Raw genomic sequence first — 21,299 nt, 5'->3', positions numbered from 1 at the left:
TATTTTAATAATTTGTAAAATATCTTTTATTTTGCTAATTATTATATCAAGGAAATACTATTTTATTTATTTTTTGCATTATTATGCTGTATAGTGTTTTTGAGTTTTCTATATTATCTTGTTATTCATTCAATTTCATGATTTTTCTAGTCTAAATTTACTACTTTTATGATATAGAAATCATTTCAGAGTTTTAAAAAAAATATTCAATGAAGCAGCAATAAAAAAGAATGTATTCTAATAACACGATAGAAAATTCTAGTATAAAATATACTTTTTTCATAAAAGTAAAAACTTTTTGTACACACTCACAATAACTGAAATGCATTTTATTTTAGATAACTGAATGAATCATGTGTATGCACAAATTATCTTAGACACAAAAAATTTTAATCACTAAAAATATATAAATGTAATGTAAGATTATCTGTACTAGAAAGAAAAAAGTACTTCAGCAAACGGAATATGTATATTAGGAACTATGTAGCAGCTTGTTAACTCATAATTTTTAAATTGTCTGTTCCCTCCTATACATAATAAAATTGGCATTACTTTCCTTGGAGATGACTAGCCAAAATTAATACTTTGTTAAATTACTGAATCTGTTGTGACTTATCAGAACTTTAGAATATGTTTTGATAACTTTCTTTTTATTTAATTAGGGTGGGAATTAGGGTGCTTCACATTTTAATGTGTTCTTACTTTTAATCTTTTGTTAATATTTTTATGGATATCGATTTTGTACATGCATCTTGATTCGTTGTCCTTTACATTCTCTTAGCATTGTTTCCACTGTTTCTTTTCTGCCACTGTATGTCATTACTACCAAACATTTTGTGATTTTAATGGCTCTTCTTTATAGTGTTTCGACAAGATTATAATTGCTCAAATCAATTCCAAATGTTCAATTTTTTGTTTGTGTTTGGTGATAATAGTAAACTTTCTGTTTTTTTTTCATGATAAAATCTACTTCCCCACCTAGGTTAGGTCCTTTTCCTGTTACAATTTTTAAAATCCTGGCTTCTTTTCAGAAAACTCTGTTGATTAGTGCAAACAATCTCACTCTGACAAAATTCTTGAAATGACTTTAACAAATAATTGACAAAATAAACCAAAACAATTATCGAAGCGCAAAACAGTATGCTTTCAGCGTTTGACACCTCATGGAAAAGTGGTTTAGTAATTAGTTTTTGCCAACATCGATTTTTTAAATGACTAACCAACTCCTATTCAGATTTACTATGTTACACTTTATGCTATGATCCATTATACAATGATAAATGCTCAAATTATTAATTCGTAAGCTTATATGTTAGTTAAGCATTCAGAAACTGTTTACTTACTAAGAGTCGCGTGGTAAATTCCCGGTAATAGGTGCTTTAACATTTTCTCCATATTTTAAATAACCAGCAAAACCAACCATTCCATTTATTGGTATTACTAGAGCCATTGTAATATTTAAAACACCGAACTTGCTTGTAAATCTTTTAGGATCTGCCATTTCATTTTCCAGAGGTAGTACCTATGAAACAAATTAAATAAAATTAAAAACAGAATATATGAAAAAAGTAATACTTGTAATAGGTAAATTTTGAAAATGCCCGAGACTAAAAAAAAAAGTTAAGAATTCCACCTAACAAAAATCTTAACCTACATAAAAAGGTTTTAATCAAAAACCTAAAAATATAAAATGAGCACACACAAATATTTTGAAATAATAACATCCAAAGTCAAATTACATATGAAAATGATGTATGGAGAAACTCTGAAAACAATAAATAATTATACAATTACATGTTTGGATCAAATAAATTATATGTGTACAATTACATGTATGTTAAAATTTTAAATAATCTATTTATTTTTATCACATCATCATTTAAATGCAGTTTTAATTTAAGATAAAAAAAACAAAAAGGCTCAAATGCAGTAAAAAACCCAACCACAAATTAAATAATAGCTATTCAGAAAAGAACTGCCCTTAGTTACTAATGTAATGCAGTTAACAGTATAATTAATAATCCAAATAACAAACAGGGAATATGTTAAACTGCACAATATATGAATGAGATATATTACAATTTGAAAATCTCCAGAATATCTAAAAATAGCTTCTTCAGAAACTGAACTGCTTTTAGATATACAGAATAGCAGGATAGCATCCCATGTTTGTGAAGTAGCAATATAAAAAGAAAAAAATGGTAGGTCTACTTAATTGGTTCATGAATGCTAATTTAGTAAAAAAAAGCATCTTTAGCAGTAAAATCATTCATTCATAGGCTGGAACTCTTTTGTGACCAGCAAATTTGAAACACTTGTAGTTCATTAACATGTGATTAGCCATATTTTCAGTTACAGTGTACAAAAAGAATTGATATAAAAAATAAATAAAATTAATTTAAAATTTCACTTATAATTATGAAGTTTTTCTCTTACTTAAGATAGAGAAAAAAATTCTATTCCTTAATAATAAAGTTTTTCTGTCACAAATAAATTCCTTTGTTTAATATTAATTAAAAGTACTCTTCAAATCTTCACTTAAGATCAGAAAGTAAATTCAAGGTGACAATTCCTTTACATTCTTCATTTTTAAATAGTTTACAAAACTAACCATACACTTTACTGTTTCAACAACTGCAATATTTAAAACATTAATTAAACCTCCCTTATTTGTCTTGGTTATTACAGGAATTATAATTATTTTTTAAATCAATTATTATTATAACTCTTCTTTATTTATTTATACTATGAGGGCTGTCCAGAAAGTAACTTACATTTTGAAATAAAAAACCAACCAAATAAAAACAAGATTTTTATTATACACATTTGAATGGGATATAACTTTAAACTATTTTTCTACATAGTTTCCATTTAAATTAAGGCAGTTATAAAAATGCACAAGCTTTTCAATTCCTTCTCTGTAGAAATATGCCGCTTTAGATTTCTGATACCTATCTTGCACAAAACTTGTGATAACCAAGCTTTCTTGAAATAATTTCATGCAGTAAACTTCGTGAAATTTGGAGGAAATAAAGCGAGTTCCGTAATCGTAATGCAGCGATTTTCATTGTTGATTTTCATCGTCAGTTCATCAGTCACAAGGCTAGGCCGACCACTGTGATCCTCATCATGAACATTGGTATGGCCATTTTTAAATTGAATGCACCACTCCGTCACTACACCTTCACTCTTTATTCCATCTCCATACACCTCACAAAGTTGCCAATGAATTTCAATTGGTTTTAGGTTTTTTACCAGTAAAACCCTAATCACTGAACACATCTCACAACTCGTTAGATTTTCTATTGAAGTGCACATTTCAATAATTCACATCAAACAAAGTTGAAAAATCACAGTCCATATGCTATGACAGCTTGATGCATACTGAGGTAGAAACATTTTGATGCCAAGATGGCGGCTCTATCCCCACCCATCTTCACACTAAGCACAAACATAAGTTACTTTCTGGACTGCCCTCGTATAATAACAAAGGGCACAATTATAATTATTATATAACTCATATTATATATAATTATTATATAAGTTATAGTTACTGAGTCAAACGTAACAAAATAGTGGCTAAATTTTTATTAAGAGATGGAGGTTGTTCAAATTCCACATCTTGTTCAATTCCATCATCTAGTTCTTGATGAAGGAAAGATATGTCTGTCTTAATCCATAAAATTTATGGAGAAGACACTTTTAGTGTGAGTGATCTATACAGGTGAATGAAGAAGTTTAAAGAAGAGGAACTGTTATTAAGGACAAACTACACAATGGACACCATCAACTGTAGTTACTGAATGAGGGGGTGGATGAATTGGTTTGCGTGGACAAATGAGTCACATCCATAAATCTGCAACACAATTGGACTGTGATTACAATTTCAGACAGAAGATGGCGGAAGACTTATGTTATCAGAAAGTGTGTGGAAAGTAGTATCTCAGTGGTGGTTTGAAGGAGAAAAAGGATGGAAGTCACCTCTGATCTGTTGAAAGCATTTTAAAAAATGTATACTTTTGTCTGGTATATGTCAGGAAAAACATGAGTGTTTAATTAACAAAGAATCAGTCTGTGAAAACATCATCACAACTCTTCCCCAAGTCCTAACAAGTTAAAAACAAGCAATCATTATACAAAGTCATGGTTCGTTAGAATTACAAATGTATCATTCTTTTTGATTCTATGGAATGTGGTCATATCATGAAGGGAATGGTTTACTTGGATGCTTAAGAAGCTGTAAGGTGAAAGAGATTGAACAAAAACCCACCAGCCACAAAATATTTTTATATTTATATTACTTTAACATTCTGCTTTCCTTAACCAGCTCTATATAACATACTTGAAATCATACACACATACCTGAAATCATTAATAATTACAAATAACAAAAGATAGATCAAAACTATTAGAAAAATTTCATACTATTAATTTAAATTCAAGAATAAAATTAGCAACGATTAAATATTTAATACACATAATTTATTTAAGTTTGTTAAATATTTATAAAATTGTGTTGGACATAATTAATTTCCATTTTGTGCCATGAGTTTCAAATAGTAAAACCAAAAATTTTCAGTTCATATCAGTATATTTTTTGTTGTATTTTTTTTGATTTCATACTATTAGGATAATAATAGAAATTTAACTATTTTTTTAATATAAGTTATAATTGGAATCAAGACTGAAAATTTAAGGGGAAAAAAGTGTTACTCATTCAGAGATTTAATTTATTTCTCCATTAGGCAGTTTATTAATTTATCTTATATAAAATATATACACACTTCTAGTGTGTGTATATTATATATATTTTCAAACGTTGTATTTACCACTGTATCAAATAAAATAATTTAAAACGAATTAAATGTTATAACTACCAGGTACAGTCACAGTAAAATTTACAAAAACTTACCTAATTGGAACGCTTTTGGAGTGTTATTACATTCTCAACAGTCAAATATACAAATTAAACATAATTAAAATAAAAGTAAAATTTAAAATAAATTTCATTAGTATGTATATAGATGTACCAATAAATTAATCTTACATTTACCAATGTAAGATTAATGAGTGGTATTTTATATTAAATATTTTAGTTATTATATCAAACCTACCATTTAAACATTCTACTATCATATTCAATTTGATTATTTATGTTTATGTTTATTTTTATATTTACTAATATAATATTTCTTTAGAACAACAAATTTTTTTATTTCTAAATTATAAATATCAGTACTTTTATGAAAATTCAAATAGTGTTCCAAAAACCTTTTTATGAATGACCTGGTGGTTTTTCCTATATATTCATCATCACAATTGTTACATTTGGTTTTATAAATTCCACAGTTCAAGTTTGTAATAACTGTTATTAGGGTAAGGATGGTGGCAGAAGTAGAGGTAAAAAAGACTGTTAGATTTCTGCGAATATTGTGGAATGAATGTCACTAACACATGCTTTGAAATGCCCAAGAGAAGAAGGTATACTTGGACAGTACCAAGAGATACCAGATAAGACTATATTCTGGTTAACGATAAGTAGATAAGTATAAAAACTAAATAAAGTCTAGTCATTCGTACCATGGATGAGATAGATGTCATGTCCTTGTGACAGCAAAGTGTGATATTATATTTTGGAAATACAAAAGAGCTATCCAGCATAAATGGTGTGTAGGAAAACTCAAGGAAGAGGAAATAGTTAAGGAGCTTAAAATAATGACAGATGAGTTGATCAGCAGAGAAGAAGGATGGGAAAGAATGAAAGAAACCATAACAATAACAGCTAAGGAAATAATAGGGCTAAACAAGTTAGAACCAAGGAAACCACGACTGACAAAAGAAATACTGGACCTCATTGAAGGGCGAAACAAGTTAAGAGGGAAAGCCTTGGAAAAGTACAAAAGGATAAAGAACATGATTACTTAAAAATGCAGACTGGAAAAAGAAAGGTGGATGCAAACAGAAATGAGGAGATTTAGAAAGACGTAGGAAGAGGAAAAACTGACAGAGCTTACTCGAGTATTAAGTTAATGATGATAAAATCAAGAATGAAAACATATATGGTAAGGAATAAAAATGGGGATCTTCGCTTTGATTTAGATGTGGGTGATAGAGGGAAAGAATATATTGAGAAGTTATATGAAGGAAAGGATATTGTTAACAGTAGGGAATATCAGGAAGATGAAAATAGGGTGGATAAAGACATGATGGGACCACCTGTATCTAAGTATCTAAGTTGTAAGTTGTAAGTATCTATGTATCTAAGTTGTAAGTAACTATGTATCTAAGTTGTATTTGTCAACGCCTTGAATAACCTGAATAATGGCAAAGCTACAGGCATTGATAACATCCCAGTAGAAATATTAAAAGAATTAGAAGAGTCAACAAAGGAGTATTTGTATAGGCTTATCAAACATTGCTATGAAGAGGGAATGATACCGCCATTAGATTTTACAATAGCGAAACTGTAATAATTCCTAAGAAGAAAAATGCAATGGATTGCACCAATTACAGAACAATCTCTTTGTTATCCTACACTTAAAAAACAAGGCTTTTGTTAAAAGCCGAATAAAAGGGAAAATTGAGGCAAATTTGGGAGATGACCAGTTTGGTTTCAGGTCTGGGAAAGGAACTAGAGAGAAGAATTGGGGTTAATAGGAAGACCTTTTTGACTTTTGTAAACTTAGAAAAAGCCTTTGACAAGGTGAATTTGGAATTGCTATTTCAAACAACGAGGGAAATAAAGTTCGACTGCAGGGATAGATGATTAATTCTGAATTTGTATAAAATGCAGAAAATGGAGATTGAAATCAACGGCTTAAAGAAAGAGGCCAAAATAAGAAGGGGAGTCAGGCAAGGTTGCCCCCACTGTCACCATTTCTGTTTAATTTGTTTATTGAAAAAGCTATTGTAGAAATGAAATAAAAAATAAAAGGAATCAGAATTAATAGAAAATCCATACATTATATCCATTTTGCAGATGATATTGTGTTACTGGTGGAATCAGAAAGAGGAACAGAGATTATGTTATAAACACTATCTAAAGTACTAACAAAACAAACTGAAAATTAATAAGAAGACAACGATTATGATTCTAGGAAAAACAAAGAAAGGTACAAAGGTTGATATTAATATATTAGACAGCACTGTTGTACAGTTTTTGTTATTTGGGAAACAGAGTCACTAGCTATAATAAATGTACCACAGAAATAAAAAGAATAGCGCTGGCAAAATGAGCTTTCCAGGGCAAAAAGAATATACTGACTGATAATCATTTGAATATGCAAATAAGGAAACAACTAAAACTTATGTCTAGGGTTCTAACTTATGGATGTGAAACATGGACGCTTGGGAAAGCAGGAAGAAGAAGAGATTTCCACTTCCATGGAAGCAATGGAAATGTGGATTTGGAGGAGAATAACAAGAACAAGCTGGGTGGATAGGAAAAGAAACTATCAAATGTTAGCAGAACTGAGTGTGAGAGGAGGTCCTTACTAAATGTTATACGAAGAAGAAGAAGAAGAGTGAAATTGATAGGACATCTAATATGACCAGTTCTTGATGAATATATTTGAGGGTAAGGTTTTGGCTAAAAAACCTAGAGGTAAACCGAGAGCAACCATCATCAATAATGTTAGTGAAGACGTGGGCCTTGGTTCATATAATGACAAAGAGAGAAGTGGAGATGAAAGTGACGTGGCTAAATCGATAAGGCATAGCCTTGAGTGAATGATGATGATGACCTGGTACATAAGTAATATTATATCCATTTTCGCAAAATATGTTAGTGATATTTGCAGTATTACTGTAAAAGTAATAAATCTACTAAAAAGTAATATTACTTTGATATTTAAAAATAAATATCTATTAAGTAAAATATATTTATGATTATTATTATTATTGTTATTGATTATAAATGTAATTTTTTCTGACATGTATTTTATTAATTAAATATTTTTTAAGTAACCTATCAATGAATTTATTATTATACCCATTTATATTTACAATATACTTTATATATTTAATTTCTTTATGCATTTTAACCCAGGTATATATTATAAATTATACATAATATACATTTTACTGATGATGATGATGATCCCATGGCCAGATCTTCATTTTGAAGATATTTACCTTCAAATTCAAAATAATTCTGCATACATATATTCCTTATTATAATATATAGATTATTCATATTTATGGGATTTTCTTTATTGCAAATAAGATTAATACATTATTGTTTACTACGTCTATAGTTTCATTTCCAGGAAATATTTGTATACACACATTTTGTTATATTAAATGAAACTATTTTTGTGCAATTTTTAATTACTAAATTACTGAATTTTTTTATTAATTGAAATCCGCTTTTACCACTCTTATATTAACTTGCTCTTGGACTACATATGTGAGATTCATGGTATGGAAACATTCAGACAAATTCTGAAGCACTTCCGCTTATCCATTTGCTCTGAAATTTTGCATACAGGTTTGCTCCTGATGACAACCCATTTTAGTAGCATTTTCAAGTCGTTAAAGGTGCATTAATTGTGAAAAAAATGACCCCTGAATTTATGGAACCTCATTTACATGCATATTTTCTTAGTGAAAAAATTATCCATGTTTGTGATATTGTTGTTTCAATTGATTAAATTGAACAAAAGTTTTTTTCTACGGCTGAGGCAAAAATTCAAGTTTCATATAACTGTTGTTACATTCAATATTTATGTCTGATGATTCATGATACTTATGAGCTAGTAAATAAAAGTCATTACTTTTGTGTGCAATTTCCCTGTGTAGATTACAAACTAAGATTAAAATCACCTTAAAATTGTAAAAAAAACCTGAAAAAGATTCAAAAAAGTGCAACAGAAAATTATAAAAATAATTTTGCTGCTGACAGAAATTGAACATGCAACCACACATATGATGAAAAAAAAATTGCCTGCAACTTTTGTTAAATATGGCTGGAGACATTACTAACTGGTTCAGTGTATGATTGCATGAAAGATTTTAGTATGTGAGACTACAGACCTAAGATTTGTGCTGCCTGTGATGTTTGAAGTGTATATGAGTATCAACAGTAATATTTTAAGATATATGAACTTTTAGCTGCCTATACTCTTGTCTGCAGTATTGGAAACTGGAGGCATGAAAACTCTGATCACTCAAACATGTGCACTAGTGCAGCTGTAAAGTATAAACTTATGAAGGCTAAAAAGTAGAAAATAAAAAATATTTAAAAAACTTTCTAAAAACTGCTGTTATATTAAATGCATTAAAAATTAGAAAATAAAAGTATGTAAAAAAAAACCACTCTTAAATTAAACGCACTAAAAGGTAAAAAATAATTTTAGGACGGTATCTCAGAATGGATTTGACAAGCTTTGATGGTGATGTGTAAGATTATGTGAAAGTCTTAGCTTCAAATTAAAGATTTGATGTTTTTGCCAATTCTTTCATATGTGTGATGAATGGTCTAAAGAGTGTGGGGAGCTCATGTCAAAGTACAAATCTTTGCTCCTAACCGAACTTTTTCCCCTTTGTTTTTCTGTAGAAGGAGAGAAAATTATCTCACACGCTACATGCCACCAAAAAGGTTGCAGTGTTGGGCTTACACTGACTATAAAATATCCCTCTTGCTGACTTCACCCAGGAACTGGACCCAATTAAGTATTACTCAATTCCAGGAAGTATTTAGAAATGACATCTAGAAAGCAGCATTACATAGACTCCATGGAGTCCCATATGTATCATTTTCTGGAACCCACCCACGCTGAAATGCCTTCTCTATGTGCAGACTGCTCCTAACTAAATCTGCAGTTAGACAACTGTTCTTAAATTTTTATTTTTATTGTATCTAGAGGTTATAATGTATAATTGTTTTTAAATTATTATAGAATATATATGAAATATATAATATAATATTTTTTCAGCCTCTGCAAAGTTCAGAATTAGAGAACACTCTTATCTTTACTTTTTTATGTTCATCAAAATTAAATTTTATTAGCTTTTTACATTTTATTTTGCAAAAATTGCAAACATATTTTTTTTATTTTATTTTGCATAAAATTTAAAAAAAAACATTGAAAAAATTCAGAACAATAATGTAATAAAATTAATATGTAAATGTAAACAAATCAAGAATTTATGAAAAAAATATGACTGAAGATGGGCTTAGGCTTGAAAACGTTTTGATGAACATAGAAAAGTAAAGGTAAGAGGAGTGTTCTCTAATTCAGTACTTTGCGGAGGCTGAAAAATATTATATTATATATAACTTAATAACTATATTATATATAGTTATTTAAGGTACAGAAGAAAAAGAAAAATGGACTATAAAAAATTTAATCTAAATATGTTTATATATATACATATAAAATAAATTTTCTAATCAATTACACTATATGTTATTAGCGAACATGAACATGTTAGTACATCTACTAACAACAACATTGCAATAATAGCAGAATATACATATGCATATATGCATATCTGAACTTATCATATGCAAGGCATCAATCTATACTTGATAGTTTTTAATGCTTATAACCTATTATACAAAATTAAATATTTATATTTATCTGTGACACTGCCAAAATATTCAAATACAATATACTAACCATCAAAAGATTACGTAGTGACAACATCAAACAAATTTTTAAATTATCATACAATGTTAAATTAGTTGATAAAAGTTTAATGAAAATATCACCTTCTTACTTTTAGAATATCTTGTAATTTTATCTCCACTGTGATCTGCATCACTTTATACTTTGATTCTTAAAATTCAATCCTATAATTTATGGTTGCTTTCAAATATTTGAGTACCTGCTTCATTAATTAAAGTTTGCTTGAGTGGGTACATCCAGAAATCTTGAACCTATATTAATTACATAGGCTAAATCTGGTCTGATCCTAACACTAAATACAATTACACTACCAATGATTTCATGATAACCATTTTTATCTTCTGCCAATGGTGAATCACCTGGCATCCATCAATGTTTAATAGGGATCACTGATAGCTGAGAAATTCTATGTAATCATGAAATTTACCAATTTTTATTCCCAAACAGCTGACGTCTGATGAAGTACCTCAAAATGATGCAATTTAATCATGAATTTATTGACTGTTTTGTCTTGTCCCATAATTAACCCATTATCCACATGGAAAAACAGTATCAATTTTCCATTATAAAACACACAAGCATTTGCACAACTCTCCTGTAAATTACAAGTTCTGAGGAATTCAATTAAACATTAATACCAATATTTAAAAGCCTGTTTCAATCCATATAAACATACAAATTTTTAAGCAATTTATAAACATGACATTTATTATTATATCCTTGTAGTTGTTATATATGTATATATTTTATTTTCTTTTAAGTTATCATTCTAGAAAGAGTTATCTATTCTCACATCAAATAGTTTAATATTCCAATCAAACTCAATAATAACACCCAGCAGAGCTCTCATGGCTTCTAATCTGGCAAAAGTCTCATATAAATCATATCCTTTTCTTTGACTGAAACCCCTAGCCTCTAAACGAGGTTTATACTGAATAATTTTATCTTCAGAATTCATTTTTACAGAAAAAGCCATATTTTATCAATAAGTGTACCTTGAGATTGTAAATTCACTAATTCCATGTCTTATTCTTGTATAATAGATTCATTTCATCGTCTATTGCAGCTTTCCAACATTTAACATCCTCTGATTTCATAGCCTCATCATAATCTGTGGGTATTTCTTTTATCAACATAACTTTTAGTTTTTGTTGAAATGATTCATCTCGATATTGCACTGGTTCTTGAATTTCCATTCTATTTCTTAGATTATAACGATACTTCTGAATATTATTAATAATCTGTTCCTGTTATTCATTTTCATGTTCAAATTGTGAATTGCTCTCATTCTCATGTACCTCAAATTGTGAAACAATACCCATGGGTTATTTATCTTCTATATCATTTGAATTTGACAAAAAATTCTCATCCTGGCTTTCAATTGAAATTTCTATTCGTATATTCATGCTAACCTTCTCTGGTTTCTATGAAAATTCATCTCTCAATTTTATGTCTCTAGAAATAGAAATAAATTTTTCATGATCAAAATAAATTCTATAACCAATCACCATAACCAACAATATATCCCCCAGTAGATTTTGCATCAAATTTCTTTTGTTTCTGTTGAGGAATCCATACCAATACATTCTGTGCCAAAAATCTTCAAGTGTTAAAAATAATTTTTCTTGTACAAAACTAATTCAGTGGGTGATTTTCCTTCAATTTTTTTTGGTGCTATTTCATGTAAACATCACAGCAAGTACAGCTTCACCCCATTAAAACTTTGGTAGATGAACGGGTGACTGAAGCCATGAATGTGCAACCTCACAAATAATTCTATTCTCATATTTAGGAACTTCATTTGTTCTAGAGGTAGGGAACTGTAATTGAAGATTTTAGCCCAATAGTCTCAGCATACATTCTGTTATCAAATTCTCTTCCTTCAGTAATTCTTTTATAATCAATCCAGTTGGCATCTTCAATAATTCAATCAAGTTTTTTTTAGTTTTTCTTCCACTTCATCCTGTTTACATAATAGATACGTAACTGTGAAACTGGAATAATCATCTTTAAAAATAAGAAAATATGATAACCATTGAAATCATTCTCCTCAGGCCATGCATTAAGTTAGATAAAAAAAATATGCAGAATTTTAGTTCTCAAAAATTCTTTGTTCATTCATTAATATTGATTGATGAATCACCTTCAAAGTACTCCTTTTCAGATGTAATACATTTGTACCAGCGTTTTTCCAATCTTCAAAGCTCCTCTGAAACACAATTTCTGGTATGGCATTTATCTCCTTCAGCGATTTTGTCTTTATCTGTTCAATGTTAGCAAAACATCATCTTTCATGATTCTTTTTACCTTGGGGAATAGTAAGAAGTTACAGCGAGCTATGTTTGGTGAATACGGAAGTTTGGTGAATACATCATAACCGTGTTGCTTTTGGCCAAAAATTCACAAACAAGCAGTGAAATGTAACCAAGTGCATTATCATAATGGAGTTGCCATGAACTGTTTCACCACAAATCCAGGTATTTTATTCAGGTTATTTCACGCAATCTTCCAGATAGTAATCCTTATTGACCTTCTTATAGTGATTCTGCTGTGATTGTCCATAATTATTCTCTTCACTTTTGCAGTTGGGCTTATAATCTTCAATATTCACTGCCCTCTTGGAAACGTTTGTACCATTTGTGTTATTCATAGAAGAATTACAAAAGCAACATTTAACATTTCCACTTTAATTCATTCTTAAATCAAAATTTAATGCAAATTCTTTGTTCCATTTTTTCCACAAATAAAAATCGTCAATCATACCAAAACACATGTAACCTTTCCAACAGCCAACAATGAACTCAGCATCCAATGTAAACATATGTTAGAAATAAGTGTATTTTGACATTTGGGCTTATTCAGCATGGGAAATTTAAAAATTGTAGGCATTTTTTGAACAAACCTCATGTATCAGCAAAAATCAGTCCTCTTGGTTTAGTAGATTTTTTACTTCTTTCACCAAATCTTGAGTTGATGGTTTTTACCAAGGAACATTCTTCACAAGATTCATTATCCATTTGTACTGGTATTCCATGATCCTTTAAAATATTCTGGTACATTTCATTTATTCTGATTACCAGATTTTTCATGCCAACTTTGTAGTGTATCTGTAACCTGAGAAGTAGCATAAGATTTTTATTTTTCTGGACAATTGACTCTCACTGTCAATCGATAAAGTTCATTATCACAGTTAGAAATAGCTATATCAATCATTCCATTTAATAATGGAAAATCCATAATTTTTCATTATTCTGAATCAATTGACCAATTCCCATTTTTTTAGCCCTTTTGATCGAGAACAAATTACAAATGCCATCTGGACAGTACCACACATTTTCAAAATATTGATCAGATCAATTTTGACCATTCTTTTTAAATTTGAAACAAAGTATACCAGTTTTACAATCATGTGATAAATGTTAATTTTTCCATATGAGAAACATTGCTTTTGATCATTTTGTTCAAAACATTTGTGCTGATTTGGAAAGACTTTGCGCTGATTAACCTTCAATTTTCCTTCTTTTATAATCTATACACTAGATTTTTATATCATCCTTGCAGCCACATCTGTTTCATGTCTTTCAATCAAAGTTCATAATTCAGACATTTCTTTTGTAATTTTGTCCATATTTTCTCTGCTTGAGGTAAGGTGTACCAAGTGATATAATCATTATTTTTTGGTAGTTTGCAGGAATCGGGCACATAAATCATTAGGAACTCTTTTACAAAGTAACAACATTTTTGTCTGTATATAATTGAATTTTACTCAGTGATTCTGCATAACATCTACAAATTCCCATGTATATTATGAAACTGATGCTGTAAGAAATCGATATTTTCAGTAGACTAAATATCATAAACTTGATTCAAATTATCCCAGACATCTTTTGCAGTATCTCATCCAACTATATGAAGCAATGACTTCATATTGAGATAAAATAAGACGTTTATTTGCTACCACAAACTACATCGAAAACTGCACCATGTGAATTTTCACAATAATTTTCCATGCTGTCCATTTCCTTCATCAACGGGCTTTTCTGATTGTAACTTATCTTCATTCATCATAATAGATGTATCGTTTAAAAACTGCATTTTGCTGCCATGTTGGAAATCCATAATTAATATAAGCTACAATGTTATAATAAAATGTCCAGTGATAAAACATCTAATCAGTACATGTAAAGATCTACTTATAACAATATAGCAACAATAAAAATAGATAATCTGAATAAATCATATGTGAATCACCAGTCTAAAGTAATCAATAAGTTTTTTAATGAGTATAACCTACTATATGAATATTTATGAGGGTGATTTGATAACTCAGTAACTTTAAAATAAAGAAACATTCCTTTTACAAAAATTCAATTTATTTTTTAACATAATACCCTTTTAGTTCAATGCACTTCCTGCAGCCATTTTCTAACTTTTTTATGTCATTCAAAAAATACGATTTGTCAAACTCTCCCAAATACTAATTCATTTCAGCAATAATTTGGTGATTCAATAAAAATTTCTTCCCACTTCTTTAGGTTTGGAAACAAAATGAAGTCATAAGATGCTAAAGCTGGAGAATAGGGTGGATGAGGGAGTAATTCATAATATAATTTAACTAATTTAGCAAGTAAAACTGCAAATGAGTAAGCTGGCATATTATCATGGTGAAAGAGCACTTTTTTTTGCTAAATGAGGGTGCTTTTTCTTCAGTAGTACATTGAATTTCTGTAATGGGGCATAATACTCTCCTACGATTGTTTTTCCCTTCTGCAGGTAATCAATCAATACTATACCATGTGTTTTCCAGAAAACTATGTCCATGACTTTACCAGCTGATGGAACCATCTTTGCCTTTTTCGGAGTGGGTCAGTTTTGCCCAGTCCACATTTTTGACTGCTGCTTTGTTTTTAGCATATAATAATGAATCCACATTTTATTGACAATAACATAACTACAAACATTTGGATTTCACTGGTGAATGGTCAAAATTATTTTGAAGTCATTCACATGGCACCACTTTTGACTAGGTGTCAGCAATCATGGCACCCATCTTTCCAACAGTTTCCACACATCCAACTACTCATGTAAAATTTGCCATACATGTACAGTTGAAATGTTTATGATCTCATTAATCTCACACACCTTTGTTCGGTTATCTTTGAGTATGATATGGATTTTATTAATCATTTCTTGAGTAGTCACCTCTTTTTGATATCTTGAATGCTCAGGATCATTTGTATTCATACAACCACAGTGAAATTCAGTAAATCACTAATGAACTAATTTATGCAAAGGAGCAGACTATTCATAATACTTTTCAAACCTTTCTTCTGGTTTCTTTACTGTTTTTCTTTGCAAATAGTTGTGTTTTATGAGTATGCAGAATTCATGTTTTTCCATGGTTTACACATTTTCAACACATTAACTTTCAAGCGCTATCAAATATCTACTAATTATCAGAATGATTATAAACTTTGTAGGCAAGAATAAAATACTATTGAATAATTAAAAAATCAATTGTTTCTTTTTACATTTTTATTGAGTCTTATTTTTACATCAAATCAATAGTTTTTTTGTGGATTTAACAGTGTTACTCAATTAAATCAAATAATTAAAAATCTCTTATTTAAAGATTAAAGTGATTAATAATCAAAACACAACTGTTTTATGATGAAAGTAACTGTTTAAATTGGTGAAAAAATTTTGAAAAGATGTAATAGAATCTGTGCACTGGTATTACTGTTTTATGTAGCAAACTTCAATATATATTAATCACAACAGGGATTCAGTAAGAAATAGTTTTTAAAAAAGAAGTAATAGGTAAGCAGTTGTATGTAGATGGTGTTCAAACAGAATAACCAATCTATATATATATATATATGTAGTTCTTCACAATAATTTATACACGTTCTTCACAACTAATGTAGCAATATGAATAAGTTAAAGCTATAAAATAATTTTACTTACTGCACCTATTGCAGATACTGAATAGATTACACTTGCAGCTAACAGAGGATATGATGCAGGTGATCCAAAAGCAATTCGGCTATCAAATGAAGACACCGCGATAGGTAAAAAATTAAAAAACATCAGACAGAAACCAGTCAACATTGAAATAACACCAAGAAAGGAAAATGTAGCCAAACGTTTAAAACTATTCACCAAACCAATTAATAACAATATAATATATATTAGACACATAATCAGTCGGATATCTGAACCTTTTCCAATTCCAGAATAATCTTCTTGTATCTGTAACAAATGTAAAGATTAACTTCTTAGCTACCATTAATGTTGCAAGGACAACCTAAGCTCAACTTCCTTGAAACATTTATACAACATTTTAGCATTTCTCATAAGTATGAATATTTTGAAATTATTAAAATGTATAATTTATTCTTTCTTTGATCCACTTTACAACTGATCAAATCCTACTTATCAACATCAATTTTTTAGTTGCTGGCTGTTTTATGATGATTACTAAATAGTTAATTATTGAAAGATTGTACAGGCTATTGGTTGACTTATTTGTTATATACATTTTATCAACTTTTTTCTAATTTATAATTCTTACACTGAGGTTAATCACTGATGGACTTTTGTAAGCAAAATTTGATTAAAAATTCATTGTGTACTAAAATAAAAATTAAAAAATCAACAATTACACAAAAAAAAATAATCAACTCTTTAATTACATAATTACAATACAAATGACAGAGAGATTATTATCAAAATAATGAAAATGGTACAAAATAAAAAGGAAGATTATAAAATACAGTTTTTCCTCCGGTATCAAGGCAACTCAGAAATATTGATTTCACAGTCACATAAAGGTCATTGAAAAATATGATTTCATTCATGTTTTTCCCTGATTTTAGACTTTTCAAGATAATGATTCCTGCAGAAATGCAAGTGAGTAAACAATGGTTTCATTGATTGAAACAAGTCTTTTTCACACAGCATTTAGAAATTGAAATGTCTTAGAATTACTACGCTGACCTGGCATTCAGGTAAAAGGTAAAACTTTTCAGATGAAAGTGCTGAATAACCAAATTATTTATTAACATTTGCAGTTCTCAGTTGTTGAACTCCAGTGCCCTGAATAAACAAAACTAATATAAATAATGCATTCTGAGTAGATCTAAAACGATGCTATTACTACTTTTTTATATATAAACACAAAATAAAAATTACATTATTTTTCCACCTTTTTTATTCCTTTTTTTAATGATTTTATTATTTAATTTATATACACAAAATAAAGTGCGCGTGCGCATGCACACACACACACGAGTGTGCACACTTGTAAAATTGTTTAAAAAATAACATAAAACCAATTTTACAAGAATACTAAACTAAAACAAGAAATTAATACATTTTCAAGACATTTTGACTTTTAGATATCAACTTTTAGCACTTAATTTGGTAGAGACTTCAAAATATCAAAATTTAAAGAACAACTTAAAAGTATTATGCTCTAAATTTAGTGCAAAATTTTTCTTGCATCAGTGTTATTATTATTATAATTATCATCCGCTAATATGGAAAGTAGCTTCATCACTGAAAATTATCTTGTTTAGAAAACCTTCATCTAACAACATCTTTTCCTGTAAATTTAACAAAAATCGAGCCTACATGTTTTATCTCAATCAGAAAGACGCTGGATTAATTGAAGATGGTACGGTTTGCATAATAAATGTCTACGGAGAACTCTCCACACTGTTGTTTTCGGAATTCCTAATTTTCTGCCTGCAGCCGCAGTCGATTTTGACAGGCTGCAAATGAAACTTGCATGCACACGTTCGACATTGACTTCCGAGGTTGATGGATGACAGGAGATTTTCGCTTGCACAAGCAACCAGTTTCACTGAATTGTTTATACCATGCACGAATTGAATTGTCAGTTTGTGGCTCCTTATGAAATTTCAACCAAAACGCACGTTGCACAGAAATTAGTGACTTTGACAAGTGAAATTGTAACACACAAACGACTTCTCGATTCCCATGGCAGCCATTCTATCTACTGTCTACGCCTAGCGAGCAAATGGTTTACTAACTGCCTAGTATATGTGGAAAAAACTATTTGAAGTACTCTTTCGTACAGTACTTGTTTTATTCTTATGAGTGAAATAGTTTTTTATTAATGAATTTTCGAATCTCCGAAGAACATTGAAACGCCCTATATATTAATATTTGGTATTTTTATAAATCAAATTTCTGCTTAGTATTTTTAAATTTTAGTATTAGTATTTTTAAATCTTGTAAATTGTTTTTTATTATTATTGAAAACATTTTCTGGGAAATGATGTTGATGCGATCAACAATTCCATCATTCATTTCTCTTGTTTCCTTTTATAAAATATTCTTATTAATGTGCTAAAAAAAGATGAAAATTCAAAAGCAAACAAAGATTCAACATTTTTAACAAATTTTATAAACAATAACTAAAGTGAACATTCAAAGGCATTTAAAATGCTGTGCTGCTAAAGAACGATAAATATAGCTCAGCAAACTACACTAATGGACAGAGGATTCAATCTTGAAAAGTAATATAAGTTACATCATTAAGCTTGCATGAATCTTTATAGTGCCCACCAATAACATCATGATGTTTTGTGACGAATGTTGGCATGATAAAATCACATCAGGCCACATATATTTTTATTCACTTTACTGAGTAGCTATCTTCTGGCAGATTGCAGCAGTAATCAGAATATTATTGGCAAGAATCAAGCTTTCTTTTGATGCATTGTTTTTTGTAGGAATACAAGTTAACTGTTCAGTGCCTGTTATAGAAAAACATCAATATCATAAACTTCACAGTATTCTTTAACATCACATCATTAATGTAACAGTAACTTCACTTCTGTTTGTTAACAGTAGTATTATAATGTATTCTATCATGATATTTGTAATTATTGTAATGATTTATTTTTACCAGTACTACCAGACCCAAAACAATGTGTCCATTACAAATTTTCTGAACATCAGCTACTGTTACTACTATTATTTTACTCTATTACTATTTAACTATTAATACTACTACATATACTATTATTATTTTTACAGCAATACGTTTTACTATGTTCATGCCAATCAACATATGTAGAAGTTTATTGGCAACCAACATGATATTTTGGACAGAGTGAAAAGATGAAAACTACCTCCACAACTGTAATTAGGGCTTTCATTAAAAAAAAAGTTTTTTTGGCGTTAGTAAAATAACCACTTAAAGTAATTTATAATAACAGTCCACTGGAAATTCATTACAACCAAATATATAAAATGTATTGTAATTCTTTAAAAGAACTGTAACTTACAATGTACCAACGTAATTACAAAAAAAAAGAAAAATGAATAAATGAAAAAATAAAATAAATTATATAATCAATAATTACTGAATTTGATACACATGCAAATAAATGAACATAGATTCAAAGAGTAATATTACATTGTATTTCTATAACCTAATTTTGACAGACCTGCAGCCCAAATTAAAAAAAAATTATAAATTAAAAGATAAATAAACAAAAACTTCAATTACAGAAAATTTCTATAAGAAAATAACAATTGTTAGTTATATTTTTTCAATGGCAAATTCTATGCGAGTTCTTTTTTAATTTCATGCAATTATGGTAAAAACTATATTCTTTGTAGTTAAAAAAAAATTTATTGTTTGAAATATGGAAAAATAGTTCTGTTTCTTCTCACTCACACTCAAAGTAGGGGATGGAATTTGAAAGAAATAATTTGATGAATATCAATTTGACCTTCCTCTGTCAAGCAAGCAGTGATAATTTACGTTAATGTTAATCAACTTGGGAGCGATAACCTTATTTGGCAGTGTTGGTGAAGAAAACCATACTTACCTGAACTGATAATAATTAAATCAGCTTTTTGAGGGGTCACCACAATTTATAATATATGAACAATAACTGAACCTAGGTATGCAATAAAGTGTAAGCCACCATCCAACACTTTTCAAGGAAACAGTCCTTAATATTTATAATTACTTTTATATTTATACATTAGTGGAAATTAACAATTAAATACAATTTAAATAAATTTACTTTATTTTTTTTACATTAGTATTATCATTGAAAACATTAAATTTCAATTTCAAATTTGAAAAAAACAATGGTTTACTTTTATAAAAGGGTTGACAATAAAGTTGTTACAGTTTCCTGACATTGGTTGTATATTTTTATATATTTGAAAAATAAACAATATATAATTTTTTCCCCCTTTTTTCTGCTCCCCTACCCATAAACTCAGCTCCCAAGAAAATTTTTGGATTTGTCTACATTTACTATGTTAAATATACATTTTAAGGTACAACCAATAAAAAGTTACCTAAGATTTCTTTTTTGGGGGTGGGGGTGAATTATGATGAAATTTTATTGTCTTATTGTAATTAAAAGTTAAATAAGCTAAAAAAGTTTTTTAAATTCAAAACATCAATATTTTTAAACTTTGATCGGTTCCCCTACCCCAATATTGCCCCAAAGTATTGTTTTTGGGCCACCTACACACTACTGTGTTTAGGAAGACATAAAAATAATTCTGTTAAAAAATATGCAACAAATAAAGACGATTGCTTTTTTCAATTTTTGGGGAAGGTGAAAAATTTGAAGCAAACTTATTTTGTTAGTTCTTTAAAGTGGGGTT

General features: G+C 29.0%; 1 protein-coding gene across 7 annotated transcripts in view; it reads right to left on the bottom strand.

Moving 5' to 3' along the window:
- Window positions 1–21,299, bottom strand: part of LOC142329247 (proton-coupled amino acid transporter-like protein acs) — a 61,309-nt gene that overhangs the window by 10,499 nt on the left and 29,511 nt on the right. For all 7 annotated transcript variants that reach the window (XM_075373663.1, XM_075373656.1, XM_075373658.1 and 4 more), the window contains 2 exons: window positions 16,599–16,883; window positions 1,344–1,522 (listed from right to left, as the gene is read on the bottom strand). In XM_075373663.1, coding sequence (XP_075229778.1) covers window positions 1,344–1,522; window positions 16,599–16,883 — 464 coding nt within the window. The remainder of the gene's footprint in view (window positions 1–1,343; window positions 1,523–16,598; window positions 16,884–21,299) is intronic.

This window comes from Lycorma delicatula, chromosome 8 (genome assembly GCF_047948215.1).
Source record: "Lycorma delicatula isolate Av1 chromosome 8, ASM4794821v1, whole genome shotgun sequence".
Classification (NCBI taxonomy): Eukaryota; Metazoa; Arthropoda; class Insecta; order Hemiptera; family Fulgoridae; genus Lycorma; species Lycorma delicatula.
The sequence above is the reverse complement of the archived record's forward strand: the minus strand, read 5'-3'. Positions and strand labels throughout refer to the sequence as shown.